The sequence below is a fragment of the Muscardinus avellanarius genome, assembly GCF_963383645.1.
Source record: "Muscardinus avellanarius genome assembly, chromosome: 13".
Lineage (NCBI taxonomy): Eukaryota > Metazoa > Chordata > Mammalia > Rodentia > Gliridae > Muscardinus > Muscardinus avellanarius.
The window spans coordinates 58184779-58208280 of record NC_137799.1 but is presented as its reverse complement, the minus strand read 5'-3'; the positions used below and the strand labels follow the sequence as shown (position 1 = coordinate 58208280).

The 23502-nt window shown below is 41.5% G+C and overlaps 1 protein-coding gene across 4 annotated transcripts in view; it reads right to left on the bottom strand.

Annotated features, from left to right (window-relative positions):
• The window catches only part of PSIP1 (PC4 and SRSF1 interacting protein 1), a gene marked incomplete at both ends in the record, with an annotated part of 42678 nt that extends 34664 nt beyond the window's left edge, over positions 1–8014 (bottom strand). For all 4 annotated transcript variants that reach the window (XM_080708728.1, XM_080708729.1, XM_080708730.1 and 1 more), the window contains 2 exons: positions 3563–3639; positions 7943–8014. In XM_080708728.1, coding sequence (XP_080564854.1) covers positions 3563–3639; positions 7943–8014 — 149 coding nt within the window. The remainder of the gene's footprint in view (positions 1–3562; positions 3640–7942) is intronic.
• Positions 8015–23502: the final 15488 nt, after the last annotated feature.

Below are 23502 nucleotides of genomic sequence, written 5' to 3'. Positions count from 1 at the left end.
GATGAAGAGAGGCTCCTCCTCCCTAGGGATGCAATCCCACAGGTCTGGTAAACAGGACCCAGATTAGTTTTCAGGCAGTATTATTGTTCCCAAGGGATGCTTTATGTGGCTGTGACTCTGAGTCACTCTCTAAAACATTCCATTTTAAAATGATACAGAAAAAATGTTTTATATGTAAAATAAAATTGGGATATAATTATACATAACAGCAAATACAAAAAAAAATTTCTAAAAATAACTAAAATTGATTTTCCCCCATTTTTCCATTACAGACAACTTTCCTTTTATGTTGTTTTTTAAAGACCATTATTATCAAAGATACACACTAAATCAAGCAGCAAATTTCAGAACTGAAAGAAACTTAGGGGTCACCAACATCCTCACTATAAAGATTAGAAAACTCAAGTTTAACAGATGTCTGCAAGGTCACCTAGCTGTTAAACACCAGACTTCAGCTCAGTAGAGTGATCCCTGAAAAGGTTTCAGAGTTTGCAACATCCACTGCAACATATTCTGTGAAATATCTCCTATAAAATATCAAAGCCGCCAGGTGTGGTGGTGCAGGCTTATAATCCCCGCACTTGGGAGGCGAAAACAGGAGGACCGTGCAGGTTCAAAGCCAGCCTTGCTGGCTTAAGAGACCCTGTTTCCAAATCAAAAAATATAAAATAGGTCTTGGAGTGTAGCCTAGAGGTAGAAGGGTTCCATCCCCAGTACCACCAAAAAAATTTAAAAAAATAAATAAAAGCCATATTCCCTAAATACATGAATTTAAACCTCAAATACCAATGTCCAGTTCCTAAGAATCAAGGCTAATGTAAACTGGGAATTGAACCCAATGGCATTTAACCTCTGAGCTACATCCCCAAACCTATTTTTATTTTGAGAGGGTCTCGCTAGGTTGAAGATTCACTACTCTCTGAGGCTGTCTTCAAACCTGCGATCCTCCTGTATTAGCCTCCCAAGGACTTGAATTGCAGGCATGCAACACCACGCCTGGCATGTAAAAAAAAAATTTAAACCCAAAGAAAATCATTAACTGTGTAGAGCACTAATTTTATAATTTGGAAACAACCTAAATCTTATGTGTTTGTTCTTATATGGCATACTCAAGACCATTATATGTATGTGTATGTGTCCCAGTTTTTTATATTTTATTCTTTCTTCATTTCTTTATTTCTTTATTGGTGGTACTGGGGTTCCTTGGAAGCCCTTCTACCTCCGGATACACTCCCAGACCTATTTTATGCTTTGTACTTGGAAACAGGGTCTCTTAAGCCAGTGCGGCTGGCTTCGAACCTGTGGGATCCTCCTGTCTCTGCCTCCCAAGCGCAGGATTACAAGCGTGCGCCACCACGCCTGGCATGTCCCAGTTTTTTTTTTTTTTTAAGAATTTAAGTACACAGAAAAGCAGCTAGGTCTATGAATTGACTTCTTCCGGTCAACAATGTTGGCTCAAGAATGCACACATACAACCCTCACAAAAGCTCAGTTAACACACACCTAGAATCCTTCCTTCAAAGCCAACTTTTTTCATAAACAAAATGAGAAAATCAAAGCTGCTAACAGTAAGATCAAAATTCATTTGTTAATTGCCAAGTAATGTTACTAATCAGAAAATTCTTTTTTTTAATATAGATTCTAAGTTGCTACCTCATTTCTCTTACAGAATCCCAAAAGATGAAACATACTGTTTTATAGGATTATTGTATGTGTGTGGTACTGGGAAATTGGACCTACGGGCATTCTGTCTTCAAGCTATACCTCCCAGCCCTACTTTTTAATTGTGAAACAGGGTCTCACTAAGTTAGAGAGGGCCTAAGTTACTAAAGCTGGAGGCAAACCTATAATCCTCCTGTCTCAGCCTCCCAAGTACTGGGATTACAAACATGTGCCACCATGCCCAGCTTGATAGAATTTTTTTTTTTTTTTTTTTTGAGGTATGGGGATTTGACTAAGAGGCATTTTACCTCAACTCAATTATACACATTAGCTTTTTGGCACATAAGTCACATCTCAACAAGTTATTAAAAATTACATGCAAGCTTATATGGCAGCTAAGCAAAAATAAAACAAATATTGTCACAGGAGCCACTACTAGGAATTATCATCAGAATATCAACATTTTTGTTTCTCCTAGTCCCAGGTAACATATTCTACAAAAATGATCTAAAGTTCAAATCAACAATATTACATAGTACATACTTATAAAATTATAGGTATGTAGGAATATAATCTTTGAAAATTAAGGAGATAGCCCCCACAGTAATATTTTGCACTTACAAGTAAGAGTTAAACTTTCAGCTGCAATTCTTAAAAATTACTTTGCTTCATCAAATTCACTGTCCATACACTCACTAGGGCAGCAGAGCAATCAGAACGGCTCTAGTAACCGTAGACACACTGCATGAACTGCCTAGCTTTTCTCATCTTTCCCCCAATATACAGTTTGTGTGGCTAATATCATGCAGCTTAAAACAGGGTGCCAGTTTACCAGTTCTTGTAAAAGACATTTATTTTACAAACTATAAACACTGAATGCTTTTTTTTTTTGCAGTTGCAGTACTGGGGATGGAACCCAGAAGCATTCTACCTCTGAGCTACACCCCAGCCCTATTTTTTAGTCTTTATTTTGAATCAGGGTCTCACTGAGTTGCAAAGGGCTTCACTAAATAGCTGAGGCTGTCTCAGCCTCCCAAATGTAATCCCAGCATTTTGGAGGTTGAGAAAGAAGGATCAGTTTGTGGACAGCTGCAACTACTTAGTGAGGACCTTCACAATTCAGTGAGATCCTGTTTCAAAATAAAGAATAAAAAACAAGGCTGGAGGTAGAGCTCAGAAGTAGAATTCCCCTGGGTTCCATACCCAGCACCACAAAAAAAAAAAAAAGAAATCCATTCCAGAACCATCTGTGGTGGCACATATAATCCCAGTACTTGGGAGCTAAAACAGGAGGATAGCAGGTTCTTGGCCAACCTCAGCTACTTAGTGAAGCCTTGTTTCAAAATAAAGAATAAAAAATAGAGCTGGGGGTATAGCTCAGAGGTAGAATGCCTCTGGGTTCCATCCCCAGTGCCACAAAAAAGGAAATATCTATTCCAATAAAAATCAGACCTACAGTGTACTTAATCTCTACCTTAGAAATAAGCAGAGAATCCTCTAGCTCTCCCACCCTAAAAAAAGAAAGAAAGCAGACAAAAGACTTTTTCTAAACCTCAAAGATGATTTTAAAATTTTATTTCCCCATTAGCCGGGCATGGTGGTGAACGGGTGTAATCCCAGCATTTGGAAGGCTGAGATGGGAGAATTGCAGTTCGCAGACAGCCTCAGCTACTAAGTGAGGTCCTCCACAATGTAGTGAAACCCTGTTTCAAAATAAAGAATAAAAATAGGACAGGGGATGTAGCTCAGAGGTTGAATGCCCCTGGGTTCCACCCCCAGACCCACACAAAAATAAAAATAATAATTTTCCCCCTGTGTTGATCTCTACTTACTATTTATTTTATGCCTAATGACCCTGTGAAATTAACTGTGATTTGCCTCTAATGCTAACAGGACTTACGTCTCATGAGTTCCAAAAAAGAAAATGGGTAGTTTGTTTGTGGGTGGCTTTACAGCTCCATCAGGAACTTCATCTACCTAAAAGAAAGATCAGAAAAATTAAAAATTTTTAAATCATCCATACCTCAACACACCAGAATAAACAGAGAACAAGACATCCAAAAGGGATGTGATGTAAAGTGGACCCAGCTGGTAAATCCATAATCCTAATCCCCAGTTCTGAAACCCAGAAATTCTAAACAAGATTTTCCCCCAAAACTCTTTTGGTAGCAAATCCTGGACTGACACTGAGGCTATTTCTCTCAATTCTTTTATCCAACTAGCATTTCTACTGTTGCTTCTCTGTGGAACTATTAGGTTATTATGTGCAAAACCAGACCCTACCAGTAGCAAAATATATGGCATATATATACATATATATCTTCAACTTCCAACAATACCAAAATTCTTAAATTCTCTTTTCCTTTTTTTTTTTGCAGTCCTGGGGATGGAACAAAAGGGCATTCTACATCTGAGTTACACCCCCAGCCCTATTTTTTTTTAACCCTGGGGCATTCTATCTCCAAGGTACACCCCTAACTCTATTTTTTTTATTCTTTATTTTGAAAATGGGTCTCAATGTCCTCAAACCACGATCCTCCTGTCTTAGCCTCCCGAATGCTGAGATTACAAGTGTGTGCCACTACACCCGGCTCAGCCCTATTTTTTATTCTTTATTTTAAAACAGTATCTCACAGCCAGACGTGGTGGCAGTGCACGCTTGTAATCCCCGCGCTTGGGAGGCGGAAACAGGAGGATCGCGCAGGTTCAGCTGGTTTAAGAGACCCTCTTTCCAAATTTTAAAAAGTATAAAAATAGGTCTGAGAGTGTAGCCCAGAGGTAGAAGGGTTTCCAGGAACCCCAGTACCACAAAAAAAAAAAAAAAAAAAAAAAAACCCTGTAATTTCACAGGGTCATGCCACAAATTCCATCTTCCTGTCACAGTATCCCAAATGCTGGGATTACAAGCATGTGCCACCACACCCAGCAAATTCTCTAATTCTTAAAACATATTTGGCCTAAACATTTCACATGAGGAGTCTAAACCTGTTATAAAATCTTAAATAGTAATTCTGCAGGAAGGTAATAAAAATAACTGAGTAATGTAAAAGCAGACATTGGGTTTGGAGTGTAGCTTAGTGACAAGAGTACTTGCCTAGTACGCATAGGACCATGAGTTCAATCTCAAGCATCACCAAAAACAAGTAAATAGACATTAATCAAATTTTAAAGCAGTACTTCCAGTCTGAAACAGACTATGAAAACATCCTTCACCTACATAGCTGAATTATGTGGTACTACCTGCTCCTTTTTCAGTTCTCTGAATTTTTTTACTTTTTATTATTATTATTATTACTTATTTTTTGGTGGTACTGGGGTTCCTGGAAGCCCTTCTACCTCTAGGCTACACTCCCAGACAGACCTATTTTATATTTTTTTTTTAACTTGGAAACAGGGTCTCTTAAGCCAGCAAGGCTGGCTTCGAACCTGCATGATCCTCCTGTCTCCATCTCCCAAGGGCGCGCGGGGGGGGGGAGGGGGGGTATATATGATTTACAAGGTGTGCCACTACATCTGGCCCTCTGAATTCTTTTAAGAAAGTATCCAGTGCTGTTTGTTATCTCTAATACTTCTGTAATACTTGCTTCTTTCCTTTATTCCCCTTGTTCAAGCTACCAGGCAATAGTATCTATCAAGAATTTAGTAAGGGGTGTGGTAGCACACACTTGTAATCCCAGCATTCGGGAGGCTGAGACAGGAGGATCCGGGTTTGCAACCAGCCTCAGCTACTTAGTGAGTGAGGCCCTTTGCAACTCAGTGAGACCCTGTTTCAAAATATAGGGCTGGGGGTAAAGCTTGGAGGTACAATGCCCCTGGGTTCCATCCTCAGTACCACAAAAAAAAAAAAAAAAAGTAATATGTCTATTTGTTCACATTTCAACATCAGTTGACTTTGTTAAGGGGGCTGACTATATGAGGGTGACTGAACTGATCATCCACAGGAATAACCTGAAGGTTTCAAACTTACAGAATCATTACCATACAATATTTTTAGTAACTTTTAATTTCCCCACCTATATGAAGATCATTTCAGTTTTGTGGGATGGCTCCAAGAATTGCAAAAATCACAAGCCCCTTAAAATCAATATTTCTGTCAACTTGGTTCATATGCTTCTTTCTGTTAGCAAACAGCTTTAAGAATCTGCTCAAATGATTAGCACCTACATGGCTTAACAAATGTTAGGCAATTATTTTTAAACCTGATTTTAAAAACAATCAAGGGTAAAAAATGTTCAAGACAAAATTAATCAATTTTGGGATGTGTAGACAAAAATGTTAAAACCAAAATGTTATCTTTACAGCTAAGACCTTAAATACTCTTAACTCTCTACAGCAAAGCTTTAGAATTTCTAAGACTCAAGAGAAGATGGAAAAAATACATTTCTTACACAGAATGTGTCAAAACCAAATGCAGCTGCTTCCAAGAAAATAAAAGGGGACAAAAAATTTCTTATTCCAATCCAAATGAACTCATTACAAGAAGAACTTGTTAAATAAAGGAAAATACTCTGACTTTCCTAAGTCTACTTTATTTTTACTTATAATAGCAGTAACTCTTAGTCACCTAGCATATTGACAGGTGTGAGGAGGATGGGTGTGGGAGAAGAAAAATTTTTAAGCATTTCCATTTGGTGTCTCACTGCACTGTGGCATAGGAATCTGATATCAATGTATCAGATAACCTCAGATTTTATAATATCTCAAAAATAATAAATGTGCCTTGAGAAAACCATAAAAATGTATCTTGGAGGGACCTTACACTTGCCCAGGTCTCTAGATTTTGTTTAAATATGAAATGTAAGTGAGGCCCTTGACAATTTTAGTACGACCCTGTTTAAAAAAAAAAAAATAGTAGTGCTGGGGTATAGCTTAGAGGTAGAATGCCCTGGGGGTTCAATCCCCAGAACCATAAATAGTAAATAAATAAGAAATATAGTGTTTTATAAGTCCATGATTACGTAACTAAGGACTGTGGGGGCATAAAGAAATATAGTTTAAGGCCACTGCCCTAAAGAAGCTTACAATATATTTGGAAGTCAAAGCGTACACAAAGCTAGCATTAAAAGATTTTCCTAAAAGGAACAGAATAAAATGCCAAATCTATATACAAATGTTCAAGTTAAGACTACTGAAAGCATAGACCTGATGGTGGGGGAGGGGGAGTGTTGAATAGAAACATAAGCAGCAGTGTGTAAAGAGGTAGGTGGGAAAAATCAAGAAATGGTGACCATTTTCTACTTGCATGGCACTCTCAGCTTCTCAGTTCATGATTCTCTGTTATCTAATGGGTATCCTTCCTCTCTTTCTCTTTCTAGCTGACATAACTCCAACTATAGGACTTCATTATTTTTAAGAAATACCATTTGAGTATATGAGTAGAAAATAAATGGATTAAAAAATAATTACAACTCCAATGGATCTCATTCTTTAGGTCCTATCTGGCCTCAGAACCTGGGTCCCATCATAAACTAACAAATGATCTCTTTTCAGAAACGAGCTCAGGTGTTCAGACAATCTCAATCCCTAAATGTTACAAAGCATCCTGGGTCCTTAATGGCCTCTCCATACCGGGAGATACAACCCAGGTTTTGGTCCACTCCTTTTTTTTTTTTGCCTATAGGAAACAAAAAAGTAAAACAACCTCAAGGTCATAAAATTAGCAACGTAAATAAAAATGTGGAAAAAATTTCTGTACCTTCCTTTATACAGACTTATTGAAAAAATTTTAAGAAAATCCAGTTCTAAATCACTTCATTAAACACGCAATCCACAAGGCCTCATCAACTGCAAATCATGTATTTTTTTAAACTCTGTAAATCCAATTACATATACATTTCTGACATCCAAGAATTGATTTACATTTCATTCAAAATAAAGGAAATGTTATGTTTTGCTAGTTTTAAAACATAAAATCCACGCTGGAACATTTCACTTACAATGAAATATTGACTACATGCTATCTAAATTTTTCCTATGAATAACACCTGTCAACCAGTGCCGAAATTATGCCATAGGGAAATAAACAGGTATGCAGGAAAACCTGGATTGTTTTTGCAATTACGTGGAAGATTACTGGGGGTTGGGGGGGAGAGGCGAAAAAATCGAAATGATAGGTGGGCAGGTTGCAAAACCAGACGAAAAAAAAAAAAGCGTGGGGAGGAGAGGGTGGGGGAGAGAGAAAGGAAACGTGGAGGGGGGGGATAAATAAATAAAAGCAACGGTCGGCAGCAGGCCCTGGGGAAGGCAGGACCGCTAAACGCCGAGGCTACAAATCACTTACGCGAGCTGGCCAATGAGGGTACCCTTTCATCTTGGCGAAGATGAGGTCTCCAGGTTTGAAATCGCGAGTCATGTTTGGGGGTCCAAGCCGGGGGTCCCAGAGCCAGAGGAGAAGACGCCGGCGGCGAGGGTGCGGGAGCGCGGACGCGGCCCGGCCGTCTGGGGGTCGGGGGCGCCTGCGGGGACAGCGCGGGGGGAGGTTGAGGCGGCGCGGCCCGCGGGGTGGGGGAGGGGCGGGGGCGGGGCGGCCCGGCGAGGGAGGGGGCGTCCGCCCCCGCGCCCCCCGCCCCGGGCGGGCGCCGCCACCTGAGGCAGGGATGCTGCCGGGCCCCCCCTTTCTCCCGCCCCATCTTTCCCAGGGCTTCAGCGCGGGCTGCTCACGCCCCGACACGGAGGGGAGGCCGGGCCGGGGCGGGCGCGGGCTGGGCAGGGCAGGCGGGCGCCGCGCCCCCGGCCCCGCAGCCCGGCCGCCGTCCCCTGCCCCGCCGCGGCCGCCCGGAGGCCCGGTGGGGGCGGGGCGGGCGCCGCCCGCTCACCTGCCCGGGCCGCGGAGGCTGCGCTGGCGGGCCGGCCGCCTCCGTCCGCGCCCACGCCGGCACCTGCGCCCGCCGCTGCCTCAGAGGCGTCCCAACGGCTCCGAATCGCAACCGCCGCCGCCACTGCCGCCGCCGCCGCCGCGCCGCTCCCGCGCGGCTCCCGCTCGGCGCCCGCTAGCGCTGGGGCGAGACCAAGTGCGCGCCGAGGCGGGGGGGGGACGGCGCGGCGCCCCGCGAGGCCTGCGGCTCCGCGGCGGGGCCGGCGGGGACCCGACCGCCTCGGGATCCCTCGAAAGGACCGGTGGCACCCAAGGGCAGAGAGATACCGAGGCCAAGCAAGAAGCAGCGGGTGGAAATTCCTGGGCTGGCGGCGGATCCCCCCCCGCGGCCTGTCGAGTGGTCGGGCCTGGCCCGCCCCTGCTGGCTGCTCTGCGTGTGTGTATTTGTGTGTGTACTGTATGTAAAAGGCGGGGAGGGAGGGAGCGATTGTTGTGCACCGGGTTTGGGGGCGGGTATTGGGGCCTGCAGCCCTCCGCTCCGGTGTGGAGGGGAAACTGGCGGTCTAAAGCTGTATGTTTTTGCATACCAGGGCAGGAGGTTTTAATGCTGCTCTTTGGCGATTTGCATCATCCAAAAGAGAGGAGCTGTGCAGAAACCCATAGATAAAATTGGAGCTCGCAGCTGTTGCAGGGTGTGCAGCATGCAGGCCTCTTGCACCTCGTTGAATGGGCCTTGCGGGCTCCTCTTCCCTCATACTGTAATTTGAGAAAGCTTCGGTTCATTTCTTTTTACATTCAAAGCACCAAGAACTGTTAAGAACAATGCGATCCTGGTGTGAAATGCAAAATGTGAAGGGGAGAAAACAATGACAGGAAAGCTGTAAGAATGTTAGTTAAGATGTTGTGGGTTTGGGAGCTAAATTTTAGCTGCATCTAAATTTTGCTTCCCTAGTGGAATGGTAGCTGGTAGGTGGTACATGGAAATGTGTTATTAAACCTTAAAATGCTCTTCAAGAGATTTTAAAGATTATCTTATTTTGTGTTATTTTAGCCAATGCATTTTTAATATATTGGTAATAATATACCTAACCTGCTGATGTGAATTGGTAGTTTAATATTGTTAATGTAACAGGACTGCGTCACCAGAATTGCCTAATTTTATTTATTAACATCCACACAGGTTCCCAATAAATGTGTAGTAAACAAGAAGGCATTTTGAGCATTAATAAAAATTAATTTATCTTCCTTAACCCCCCAAAAAAATACATACTATGAAACAGCCATAGAAAAGGAAATTTACTTCCAATTTAAAACAGAGGCTGAAAGTACCCCCCAAATATAAGAATATTAAAATATCTAAGTATTGCTACCTCGCTAACACTACCTTAACAGACAGCTAAGAATAAATCGGGAAAAGCTTTATTGGGCAGGCAAAAATGGAATTTTAGCAAGAAAAACAGCATGATTTAAAAAGAAGTGAATGAAAATATTCCCATGTAAAGTGACCTGCAAGAAGTTTCAGGAAGCCAAATGATACCTTGGCATTATGCAAAGGTTCCATGAACAAAAAGAAATTGGCAAGGGAGAGGGAATTGATAATTTATCTTCTCTAAGATTCTCATCCTGAATTTGAGTTCGATATATTTTGTACAAGGGAACTACCATAGGTTGCAGGACAAGAAAGATAGTTTAAAAAATTATTTAAAGAGTTATCCTGTTTCAAGGTAGATAGTAGAAACTGGGTGGAAAAACTAGATTACCCATTTGTTTGTTTGTTTGTTTTGGTTTTGGTACTGGAGATCCAATCTCCAAACTACACTCCCAGTCCTCTTTCTTTCTTTCTTTCTTTCTTTCTTTTTTCTTTCTTTTCTCTTCTTTTTTTTTTTTTGCAGGTCTGGGGATGGAACTCAGGGGCATTCTACCTCCGAGCTACACCCCTGCCCTATTTTTTATTCTTTATTTTGAAACAGGGTCTCACTGAGTTGCAAAGGGCCTCACTAAGTTGCTGAGGCCAACCTGCAGTCCTCCTCTCTCAGCCTCCCAACCTGTGGGATCACAAGTGCACCACCACACCGGGCTTTAGGTGGCCTGTTTCTGTGTGAGATTGGTACTATGAAGGAGTCAAGGAAGGCACAACTAAGTCATTACACAAAGAAATAATTGTCAGATGTTGGTGACAAAGCATGCATAGGAAAAGTGCAGAAAGAGGTATTCAAAAGTCCAAGATGCTGAATAAACTGAGGCCATGTCATCAAGCAGCAATCATTTTTTGTGTGACTCCTTTGTTTTCAACCCTGTAAGGCCTTGCTGCTCTGAGTGTGGTCAGGGCCCAGCAGCATGGGTTCACCTGGAAACCTGATAGAAAGAAGCACAGCTTCTCCCCAGACCTCCAGGGTCATAATCTGCATTTTTTAACAAGATGATTCTTATGTGCATGTGCATTCAAGTTTGAGAAATGTTGTCTTGGATAGAAAAGACATATAATAGATAAATTATAGTTAATATTAAAATATAACTTTTTACTAATACTAAATGACTGCCAACAAGTAAAGAAGGAGTGGTTATTGTGAGTGCACATTGTGAGTGCACAGGATACTCAGGAAATTAAAAATAAGAGAGAGAGAGGAATGTGTTGACACATGATTGTAATCCTAGTACATATGAGGCTGAGACAGGAGGATCATAAGTTCAAAGCCAGTCTCAGCAATTTAGGGTGTCAGCAACCTAGACCCTGTTTCTAAATTTTAAAAAAAAGTAGGACTGGGGGTGTAGCTCAGAGGTAGAATGCTGCTAGGTTCAATCCTCATAACCACACACACAAAAAAAATGGAATGCTGAGCATGGTGGATTTCAATCTGTGATAGTCTATAGACAATGAATATTACCTTTTCAACAGTAAATCTGGACAAAATAGACCATAGCTTAAGCATCCAGAAAACAAAAGTGCATGGAGCCCCACATGGTGGCATATACCTAGAATCCCAGTATTTGAGAGGCTAAAACAGGAGGATTGCAGGTTTCAGGCCAGCCTCAGCAACTTAGTGAGATTCTATTTCAAAATAAGAGGTTGGGATTATTGCTTGGAGGTAGAATACTTCTGGGGTCAGTCCCCAATACCAAATACCAAAAACTGCAACAACAACAACAAAGAAACAGAACCCCTGGGAGCAGGAATTCTGAGTCAGAAAGGGGAAAAGAAGTAGAGGAGGAGAAGAGATGGAGAGGGCGGGCTGAGTGTATCACAGCCACTTGGAGAGCTTCTCTGAAATAAGAGCTGTGCTCCTCCCCAGCCATGCCTGATGCAACTCTCCACCATTGCAGAAAGAAGACAGTTTTCCAAACTGAAGCAAGTGGGAGAGAGCAGGGAAGCCTCACCGCTTTGTGGCAGGAGCTTGACCTACACTCTCTCCTGTAATCCACGTGTTACTACCCCCATTTTACAGATGAGCAAGCCGATTCATAGAAGTGAAACAACTTGTCCCAGGTCACACAGGGAGACCAGTGGCCAAGGCAGCCTTCCAGCCCTCTGTTCTGTGGTCTCACTGGGCCTTTAGGTGGGGCCAGGAAGCAGCAAGGCTGCAGGCAGTATAGCCTATAATTAGAAAAAGATGCTGGAAGGGAAAGCAGCCCATTACTCCTATTCCAGCTTCAAATTTCCTAATAATCTCCCTCCACCCCACCCCATTCTGCACCTTGTCCCCACCCACCACTCATTCTGTTTAACTCTTTCTGAACCTAACAGACCCAACTCAAAAATCCTATCTGGAAAGGCTCTGACCTCATCTTCCAATGGTGCTGTTGTTACAGTTTTTCCTACTTTTCTTTACTTAGACGTAAACACTGTCTTATCAGTGCCTGCTCTTTGGAGGCACTCAGTAAAAATTTTTAAATAAATATTTCCTGAATTAATAAAAGTAAGGGGGGGTGATAAACACTAACAGAAACCTAAATCCTTTAAACTGAGAAAACAGACAAGCAAGACACATGAAGGCTGCTTCCCCCCACCCCCACCCGGCAATACTGGGATTGAGCCCAAGGGCATTCTACCTCTAAACTACACCCCCAGCCCTATTTCATTCTTTATTTTAAAACAAGGCCTCAGCCGGGCGTGGTGGCGCACGCTTGTAATCCCCGCGCTTGGGAGGCGGAGACAGGAGGATCGCGCAGGTTCGAAGCCAGCCGTGCTGGCGTAAGAGACCCTGTTTCAAAAATATAAAATAGGTCTGGGAGTGTAGCCCGGAGGAAGAAGGGCTTCCAGGAACCCCAGTACCACCAAAAAACAAAACAAAATAAAACAAGGCCTCACTAAGTAGCCTCCCAAGTATTGGGATTACAAGCTTGCACCACCACACCTGGCTTTCTTTCTTTTTTTTTTTTTTTTTTTTTTTTTTGCGGTACTAGGGATGGAACCCAGGGCATTCTACCTCTGAGCTACACCCCCAGCCCTATTTTTTTTTTTTTTTCTTTATTTTGAGACAGGATCTTACTGAGTAAAGGGCCTCACTAAGTAGCTCAGGCTGTCCATGAACTGCCGGTCTCAGCTTCCCAAATGCTAGGATTACAAGCATGCAACACCATGCCTTTTTGTTTTTCTTTTGACTTTATTAATTTTTCATGCACTTAAAGGTTAACCCTTTAAAAGTACTGCTTTTTTTTTTTTTTTTTTTTACAAATAGATTCATTTGAATGGAAATCTTTCCAAGTGAGCTTTGATGCTTCTTACAAAAATTTAGCAATAATCCTTGAGATTTCACCTAACTCCAACTAGAATGGCAGTCATTCAAAACACAAACAACAAATGCTGGCGAGGATGTGGAGAAGTGGGAACTCTAAAATATTGTTGGTGGGATTGCAAATTAGTGCAACTACTTTGGAAAACAGTATGGAGAATCCTCAGAAGAATGGGAATGAACTTACCATTTGATCTAGCAATACCACTTATGAGTATCTACCCAAAAGAAAGGAAACCTAGCCAGGCGTGGTGGTGCATGCTTGTAATCCTTGCGCTTGGGAGGCTGACACAGGAGGATCCCACAGGTTCAAAGCCAGCCTCAGCTACTTAGTGAGGCTTTCAGCAACTTAGTGAGACACTGTTTCAAAAAAAATAAAAAAGAAAGAAAGGAAACCAAACTACCAAACTAATGCATGCGTATCTATGTTCATAGCTGCACAATTCACCATTGCCAAAGTATGGAACCAGCCAAGATATCAGTCAACAAATGAATGAATTACAAAACTGCGGGATATGTACACAATGGAACTTTACTCAGCCATAAAGAAAAACATAATTACATCATTTCCAGGGAAGTGGATGGAACTGGAGGACATTATGCTAAGTGAGATTAGTCAGTTACAAAAAAGAAGAAATCGGATGCTTTTCCTAATATGCGAAAGCTAGGGAGAATGTTTAACAAGAGGAACTCTAGATGAAGAAGAAGATCCTATAGAGGAGCAAACAAGGCGACCTGAGGGGATGGGAGGGGAAGAGGGAAACTCTAAAGCACATGATGTACTTAAACTTATCAAAGTCAGTCACTAAGCCAAGCATGGGAAGGAGGGATGGGGAGGGAATGGGGTGGGGATTGGGTGAGGGCTAATTGGATGATGTGTGCATGTATGTCACCATCTTTTATCCCATTAAAATGTATGACTTTAATGCACCAATAAAAATATTTTAATTTAGCAATAATGATCCCTTCCTTCATATCTTTTACTTAATTCCCTACCTTAGTAAACCAAGGGAATTCTACCTCTGAGCTACTCCCAGACCTTTTTAGTTTTTAAATTTTTTATTTTGATATAGGATCTCAATGAATTGCTGAGGCTGGCATCCAGTCAGTGAACCTCCTGTCTCAGCCTTTCAAATATTAGGATTATGAGTGTATACCACTGACTTGGTATACTAATCAATCTGTTTTCTTTCTTTCCTTTTTTTTTTTTTTTTTTTTGCAGTACTGGAGATGGAACCCAGGAGCATTCTACCTCTGGAGCTCCATCTCCAGCCCTATTTATTATTCTTTATTTTGAAACAGGGTTTCACTGAGTTGCAAAGGGCCTAAGTAGCTGAGGCTGCTCTCGAATCGTGATCCTCCTGTCTTAGCCTCCAAATGCAGGGATTACAAGTGTGTACCACCACACCTGGCTTCAATCGGTTTCCTTATGTGTTATAAGCCTCATGGCTTATCTTTTAAGTCTCATAGTGGAGAAATAGTGTGACATAAGCAAGAACATAGGAATAGAACATTAATCAAAGAGCTAGTTGATTAATAAGGAGCATTAATCATGGGTATCTTTCTAAAGGGGTAGAAATCAGAGAACTACAGTAACATATGCATACCCATGTTCATAGCAGCACAATTCATAATAGCCACAATAGGTCTCCATCAACAGATGAATGGATTGCAAAATTATGGGAAATACACACAATGTAATTCTACTCAGCAATAAAGAAGAACAAAATCATGTCATTCACAAGAAGATGGAAAGACCTGTAGAACATTATGTTAAGTAAGATTAGCTAAGCACAGAAAGAGAAGGGACATATGTTTTCTCTAATACGCCCAAGCTAAGGAGTATCAGGGATACCAGAGGGATGACTGAAGGGAAACCTCAGCAAAGCTAGAAAGGAAGGTTAGGAGAGGAAGAAGGCTGAGGTTGATTAATGGAGGAGCTACATCTGAATATGTGTATACATGTGAATATAACATTGTTAACCTGGACACTCAGTATTGGGAGGGAGGGAAAAGAGGAAGCAGGAGGGGCACCAAGGACTGTGTGAATATATGCCCTGTCAACATGATCCACATTATGATGTGAGACTATACTGCACCAATAAAAATTTTAAAAAGAGCTAGTTCCATTAGGATTGTCATAAATCCACTCTAGGCCTTTCTGTCCCTGGAAATCAAGATAAATTTTAAGTTTTGACACATTCTTTAAAAGGAACAATTAGGAGGACAATAAAAATATGAGCCAGCCAGGTGTAATCCAGTACTTGAGAGGCTGAGATAGGAGGATCACAGAGTCTCGATCTGCCTCAGCAACATAGTGAGACCCTGTTACAAAAATTAAAAATGAAATAGGGCCAGGCGTGGTGGCGCACGCTTGTAATCCCCGCGCTTGGGAGGCGGAGACAGGAGGATCGCGCAGGTTTGAAGCCAGCCGCATGTGCTGGCTTAGGAGACCCTGTTTCCAAATAAAAAAGTATAAAAAATAGGTCTGGGAGTGTAGCCCGGAGGTAGAAGGGCTTCCAGGAACCCCAGTACCACCAAAAAAAAAAAAAAAAAAAAAAAATGAAATAGGGTTGGGAGTGTAGCTCTGAGGTAGAACACTCCTGGGTTCAATCCTCAGGACCCCTTCCCCTAGAAAGATCACTGATTGTCAAGGGCTGAAGATGGATAGACGAATAGGAGAAGACAGAGGATTTTATAGTTTCATTATTCTACATGATATTATAATGGTATATAAATTTAATTATAAATTTATCCAAACCCACAAAATGTGCAATACCAAGGGTGTACCTTTATGTAAACCATGGATTTTAGATGATGTGTCAATATAGAATGATTAGTCATAACAAATGCACCACGATGGTGGGACTGTTGATAAGGAGAGAGGGAGCTCTGCAGGTACGGAGGTAGGGAGTCTATAGCTTATATCTGTACCTTTCACTCTGTTTTTCTAAAACACTCTCCAAAAGTGAAATCTTGTTCTTGTTTTCTTTTTTCTTTTTTTTTTTTTTTTTCAGTACTGGGGATGAAACCCAGGGGCATTCTACCTCCGAGCTATACCCCCAGCCCTATTTTTTTATTCTTGATTTTGAAACAGGGTCCCACTGAGGCAAAGGGCCTCACCAAGTAACTGAGGCTGTCCTTGAACTGTGATCATCCTGTCTCAGCTTCCCAAATGCTGGACTTACAAGCATGCACCACCAAGCCTGGCTGGTTTGTTTGTTTGTTTGTTTGTTTGTTTGTTTGTTTTTGAGCTACACCCCCAGCCCAATTTTATTTCTTATTTGGAAACAGAGTCTCTCTAGGTTGATGAATGTCTCACTACTTTCTGAGGCTGTCCTTGATCCTGCAATCCTCCTGTTTCAGCCTTCCAACTACTGGGATTATAGGCATGTGTTACTATGCATGGTGCAAAAATGAAATCTTAAAAGAAAAAAAGCAAAAACTAAAAATGACCCTGAGACTGCAAAGTCAAACCAGTAATATGTCATTCAGCGATCCTTAAAAGTCAAGTTTCTTTGCGCGCGCGTGTGTGTGTGTGTGTCTGTGTGTGTGTGTGTGTGTCTGTGTGTATATGTATGTATGTGGTACTGGGGATTGAACCCTGGGGGCATTCTACCTCTGAGCTATACCCTCATCCCTATTTTTTATTCTTTATTTTGAAACAGGGTCTCACTAAGTTACCGAGGGCCTCAATGTGTAGCTGACACTTTCTGGGACCCTGCAATCCTCCTGTCTCATCCTCCCAACTACTGAGATTACAAGTGTATGTCACCGCACCATGTTTTTTCTACTTCTCTTGATGCCCTGGAAATTAATTCAATTTTTTTTTTCCTGACTAGAATTTCACAGTGTGGACATACACAGCTTGTTTAACCACTTGCCTACTGCAGGATACCTCAGTTGTTTCCAGACTTTCACTATTGTGAATAAAGCTTCTGTGAGCATATATGTAGAGTTTTTGTATAGATGTGCATTTTCATCTTTCTGGGGTAAATGCCCAGGAGTGAAATGACTGGGTCATGTGGTAGTTGCATACTTAGTTTTATTGTCTCCCGATGTTGGCCAGGCTGGTTTCCAACTCCTGGGCTCCTTTGATTCTCCTTCTTCAGCCTTCCAAGTGCTAGGACTTAGTTTGCACCTGCAAAACACTGAGCCATCTACCATTATTCCCATTAGTTGTTTTTGTTTTTTAAGAAGGTATCAGAGCTGGGCATGGTCATGCATGCTTGTAATCCCAGCATTTGGGAGGCTGACACAGAAGCTACTATTTAGTGAAGCCCTTTGCAACTCTGTTAGACCCTGTTTCAAAATAAAGAATAGGGCTGGGGATGTAGCTTGGAGATAGAATGCCTCTGGGTTCCATCCCCAGTACCAAAAAAAGAAGGAGGAGGAGGAGGAGGAGGAGGAGGAGGAGGAGGAGGAGGAAGAGGAGAAGGTGGTTACCACAATGCATGCCTATAATCCAAGCTATGCCTATAATCCCAGCTACGTGGAAGGCTAAGGCAGGAATATCACAAGTTTGAGGCCACTTGAACAGCTTAGTGAGACCCTTTTCATATAACAATAAAAGGGCTGGGGATGTAGCTCAGTGATACAGTGCCACTGGATTCAATCTTCAGTGCTTTCTAGAGTGGCTGTAATATTCTACATTTTGTATTCTCACTAAAAATATATAAGAAGTATATTTTCTTCACAACTTCATCAGCTTTTGATATTGTTACAGGTTTGAGGACAGCCTCAGCAACTTTAGTAAGGCTCTTAGCAACCTAGTGAGACCCTGTTTCAAAACAAAAAATAAAAAGAGCTGTCGAAGCCCAGCGTGGTAGCACACGCTTGTAATCCCAGCATTCGGGAGGCTGAGACCTGGAGGATTGCGGTTCATGGACAACCTCAGCTACTTAGTGAGGCCCTCTGCAACTCAGTGAGACCTGGTTTCAAAATAAAGAATAAAAAATAGGGCAGGGGGTGTAGCTTGTAGGTCAAATGCCCCTGGGTTCCATCCCCAGACCCGCAAATAAATAAATAAGTAAACAAACAAACAAACATTTTAAAAAAGAGCTGTCAATGTAGCTTTAAAGTAGAATGTCCCTGGGTTCAATTCCGAATACACAAACAAACAAATAAACAAACAAACAAACCTATGGTCTTTGTTGCTGTTGTTGTTGTTGTTGTTGTTTAGGTACTGGGGATGGAACCCAAGGGCATTCTACCTCCAAGCTACATCCCCACCCCTGTTTTTTATTCTTTAAAACAGGTCTCACCGAGTTGCAAAGGGCTTCACTAAGTAGAAGCTGAGGCTGTCCACAAACCATGATCCTCCTGTCTCAGCCTCCCAAATGCTGGGATTACAAGAATGTGCCACCATGCCCAGTAAACCTGTCGTCTATTTTAAGTTAATTTTTAACGGAGATATGAGATTTATTTATTTATTTATTTACTTACTTACTTATTTATTTTTGTGGTACTGGGGATGGAACCCAAGGATATTTTACCTCCGGGCTACATATGGAAGTTTATCTTATTTTTGTCTTTGGATATCCAAGTGCTCTGGCAGATTGTTGAAATGACTATTCTTGTTTTCTTCAATTGCTTTTTGACTTTCATCAAAAATCAGTCTGCCATACTTATGTAGGTGTACTTCTCTACTCTGTTCCAGTGACTAGTGGGTTTCTCTGAGTCACAGTCTTGATTACTGAAAGCGCTGTACCAGAGCTTTGACTACTAAAGCTGTATAGTAAGTCATAAAAGCGGGTGGAGTGAATCCTCCCACTCTATTCTTGTTTTTCAAAAGTTCTTTGAATATCCTTGTTCCTTTGCTTTTAAATTTTAAGATAAGCCTGTCTATATAATATATCTTGTTGGGATTTTAATAGGAGTAAAATGTGGCAATTTAAGGGAAATTCAAATCTTTACTAGGTTGGGTTTTCCAAGCCCCAAATCCAAGATGCAATGTTTCTCTATTATTTTATGTGGGGGGAGGGGAGGGGTACTGGGGATTGAACCCAGAAGCATTCTACCTCTGAACTACATCCCAGCCCTTTCCATATCCTCTTCCTCCTCCTCCTCTTCCTCCTCCTCCTCCTCCTCCTCCTCCTCCTCCTCCTCTTCCTTCTCCTTATCATCATCATCATCATCATCATCATCAGATGCTGGGGGATTGAATCCAGGGACATTCTATCTCTGAGCTGTACCCCTAGGCCTGTTTATTGTGAAACAAGGTTTCACTAAGTTACCATGCACTGACTTCAAACCTGTGATCCTCCTGTTTCAGCCTCCCAAGTACTGGGATTACAGGCTTGTGTCACCATGCCTAGCTTTGGATTTATATTAAAATTCCATTTTGTTCTATCCATAGTAATTTGAGTGTATTTCTTTGTAAAGATTTTAGTGGTTGCTCTAGTTATTACACAGAAAACTTATCTCTCTTTAAGTCATATTATCTTTACTTATGCCATTTTTCTGTATAATAGTCTTATTTACATTTATTTATTTATTTATTTATTGTGGTACTGCAGATTGAATCCAGGGTCATTCTACCTCCAAGATACACCCCAAAACCCATTTTATTTTTATTTTGAAAGAGTGTTGTTAGATTGATGAGAGCCATACTACTTGCTGAGATTCTCCTGTCTCAGCCTCCCAAGTATTGGCATTACAAGCCTGCACCACCACACCTGGCTCCCATCCTTATTTATAATTGTCTTAAATATTTCTCTTATACATATCAAGGACCACATCAAATATAGCCCATATTTTTACTTTTTGCATCATTCATTCTTTCTTTCTTCCTCTTCCCCTTCTTCCTTTTCCACCTTGTCATTCTTTTTCTTCTTTCCACTGTCATTTCTTTCTTTCTTGATGTTCCAAGTTTTCCTCGTTTATCACTTCTTTTTCTAATTTAAGAACGTCCTGAACCATTATTTTCAGGTAGATCTGCTCTCAACAAATTCTTTTAGTTTTTTGCATCTTAAGCATTTTGAGTATTAATACTCATTGAAGCCAGGTATGGTGGTGCACACTTGTAATCCCAGGCTTGGGAGGCTGAGACAGGAGGATCACACAGGTTCGTAGCCAGCCTCAGCTACTTAGTGAGACCCTGTTTCCAAATAAACTATAGGTCTGAGAGTATAGTCCAGAGGTAGGAAGCCTCTGGGTTCTATCCCCAATACCACCACCAAAAAAAAAAAAAAAAAATTATTTCATCTTGGTGTTGGTATTTATTGGTCTTTTCTTATTATGGTTGAGATGTTCCCAGTACTTGGCATGACTAGTGATTTTCAATTATATCTTAAGCATTTTGAATATTAAGACTCATTGAAGCCAGGCGTGGTGGCACACACTTGTAATCCCAGCAATTGGGAGGCTAAGACAGGAGGATCGCGCACGTTTGAAGCCAGCCTCAGCTACTTAGCAAGGCTAACAGCAACTTAGTGAGACCCTGTTTCCAAATAAAATATAAAATTTGTCTGGGAGTGTAACCCAGAGGTAAAATCCCCTGGGTTCCATGACTAGTACCACAAAAAAAAAAAAAAAAAAAAAAAAAAGAAAGTGGGTTGCTCCATTTTGGCCAAGTGAGGGCTTCGGCTATCAAACGTAACTCAGAAAACTCTAGTGAAGCATAATATATTTACTCTTTATTATTTTCATCATTCTTTCTTTCTTCCGAGAGTTCCAAATTTTCTTCTTTTTGGTGGTGGTGGGTCCAGTTTTTTCTTTTTCCATTTTGTTTCTTAGAGTAGGGCCACAATTAATTATCTAAAACTCTGTTTTTGTTATTAGACTGACCTTTCTTGGTCCATTGGCTAGAGGGTACAGACAGGGTTTTCTGAAGGCAGTGGCTGCTGCTGCTTCTTATTTTTTATTTTTATTTTTATTTTTGTGTGTGTGTGTGGTACTGGGGTTCCTGGAAGCCCTTCTACCTCCGGGCTACACTCCCAGACCTAGTATATATATATATATATATATATATATATATATATATATATATATATATTTTTTTTTTTTTTTTTTTTTTTTTTTTTAAACAGGGTCTCTTAAGCCAGCGAGGTTGGCTCCGAACCAGCGCGATCCTCCTGTCTCCGCCTCCCAAGCACGGGAATTACAAGCATGTGCCACCACTCCCGGCTGCTTCTTATTCTTTTAAGATCTAATCTCACTATGTTGTCCCATCTGGTCTTTAACTCTTGGGATCAAGTGATCTTCCCACTCAGTCTCTCAAATAGCTGGGACTACAAATGTGTGTCACCAGCATATTTAATGCCATTCTATTCTGCAAAACCACCTCTGCATCCATGTGGTTTCACTCATCAAAAGGAAAAGAGCATGACAGGATGTACTTAAACCTTCAGCAACATGTTCAGCTAAGTTTCTACCTATAGCTCTACGTCTATAGTTCACCCCCCACCCCAGAATTGAACAAAGCTAAAGGGTTGAGCCACCATTGTGGCCCAGCACTTGTGGTGCCAGTGGCCAGTGGTGATATATGGCATCCCAAGGTTTATGGAAAAGAGTCAGGAGTACTCATCCTTATATGTAAAGCTTTCCCCAGGTACACCTTCCTGTCCAATGGGCAGGGAGGTACAGTGGCCCATAATGTCTACAAACCTAGAGATAACCATCTGGGAGAAAGTGAGTGGGCCTGGTTCCTACTAGTTTCCACCCATTCCACAATTGGTGGGTATCTGATAAATGAGTGATGTTCTGACATCACTGACCCAGCACACGTAATGGGTTCATAAGTTAAGAAAGCAGGGAACAAATCTACCATTTGATATAGCAATACCACTTCTGGGTATCTACCCAAAAGAAAAGAAACCAAACTACCAAACTAATGCATGTGTATCTATGTTCATAGCTGCACAATTCACCATAACCAAACTATGGAACCAGCCAAGATGTCTATCAAAAGATGAATGGATTACAAAACTGTGGGATATGTACACAATGGAATTTTACTCAGCCATCAAAAAAAAAACTCAATTACATCATTTTCAGGGAAATGGATGGAACTGGAGGACATTATGCTAAGTGAGATTAGTCAGTCACAAAAAATAAGAAATCAGATGCTTTCTCTAATATGTGAGAGTTAGGGAGAAATGGGTCATAGAAGGAACTCTAGATGAAAAAGGAAATCCTATAGAGGAGCAAACAAGGCAACCTAAAGGAGGAGAAAGAAAGGGGGAAGAAGGAAAATCTCTAAAACACACAATGTACTTAAACATATCGAAGTCAACCACTAAGCCGAGTAAGGGAAGGAGGGACGGGAAGGGAATGGGGTGGGAATTGGGTAGGGGTTAAATCAGTGATGTGTACATGTCTGTACACACAAGCTTTTTGCCCCAACATGATGTATGAATATAATGCACCAATAAAAATTTTAAAAAAAGAAAGCAGCATATAGGACCCCTGTTTCTCAATGAGAGAGTAGACTTCCTTTTCCCCTTTCCATAGCTGTAATCAAAATCCAATTGGGCTATTCCTAGTACCTTGCTTCTGCCATAATCCTCATCCCCAACCAGCATCATCCACTTGACTGTTAGCAGGAAAAGGGAGGGCAGAGTCTACTACCAGCAGAGTCTGTGCCTGTGCCACTGCCCTCTTGCAGCTTCTATTTCACGGGTCCAATCAACCTGCCCCCTTATAGACAAGATAGTGTAAGGGGCACATAAGCACAGCTAAGTGGGTAAAAACATTTGCCAAAACCCCAAAAGACCCAGATATGTCTGTAACCATCTGACTGTTTCTAGCCAAGGATACACTAGTATCTTATCTATTACTGTTTTTGTTATTACCTTTGTCATACCCAAACAGACAACTTACAGGAATTTGACAGAATACTCAGATCCCTGGACCTTGTCTTCGTCGACAGCTCAACCCATTCCTGGATATCGGTTCAAAAACTGCATGCAGCTGCTTCTAACTCTGTAAGAGAATCAGAGGTTAACATAATATCATCAATATAATGGCACAACCGTACAACCTCAGGCTTTTGCCACTTGGTGGCAAATCCTGGGCCACCAAGACGACACAAGTTGGGACTATGCAGAGCAATCCCTGGTATAATACCAAAAAGGTCTATTGCTGCCCTTCCCAGGTAAAAGCAAATCGTTCTTGGCTTTCCAGGGTAATGTCAATAGAGAAAACCACCTTTGCAAAGTCTACAACATAATGAATCCATCTTAGTTCATCTGATAGACTACCCATCAACTCTGAAATGTTGGGTACCACTACATGCAAAGCAGTGTCACTTTATTTATTTTTATAAGTTTTTATTGGTGCACTATAGTCATACAT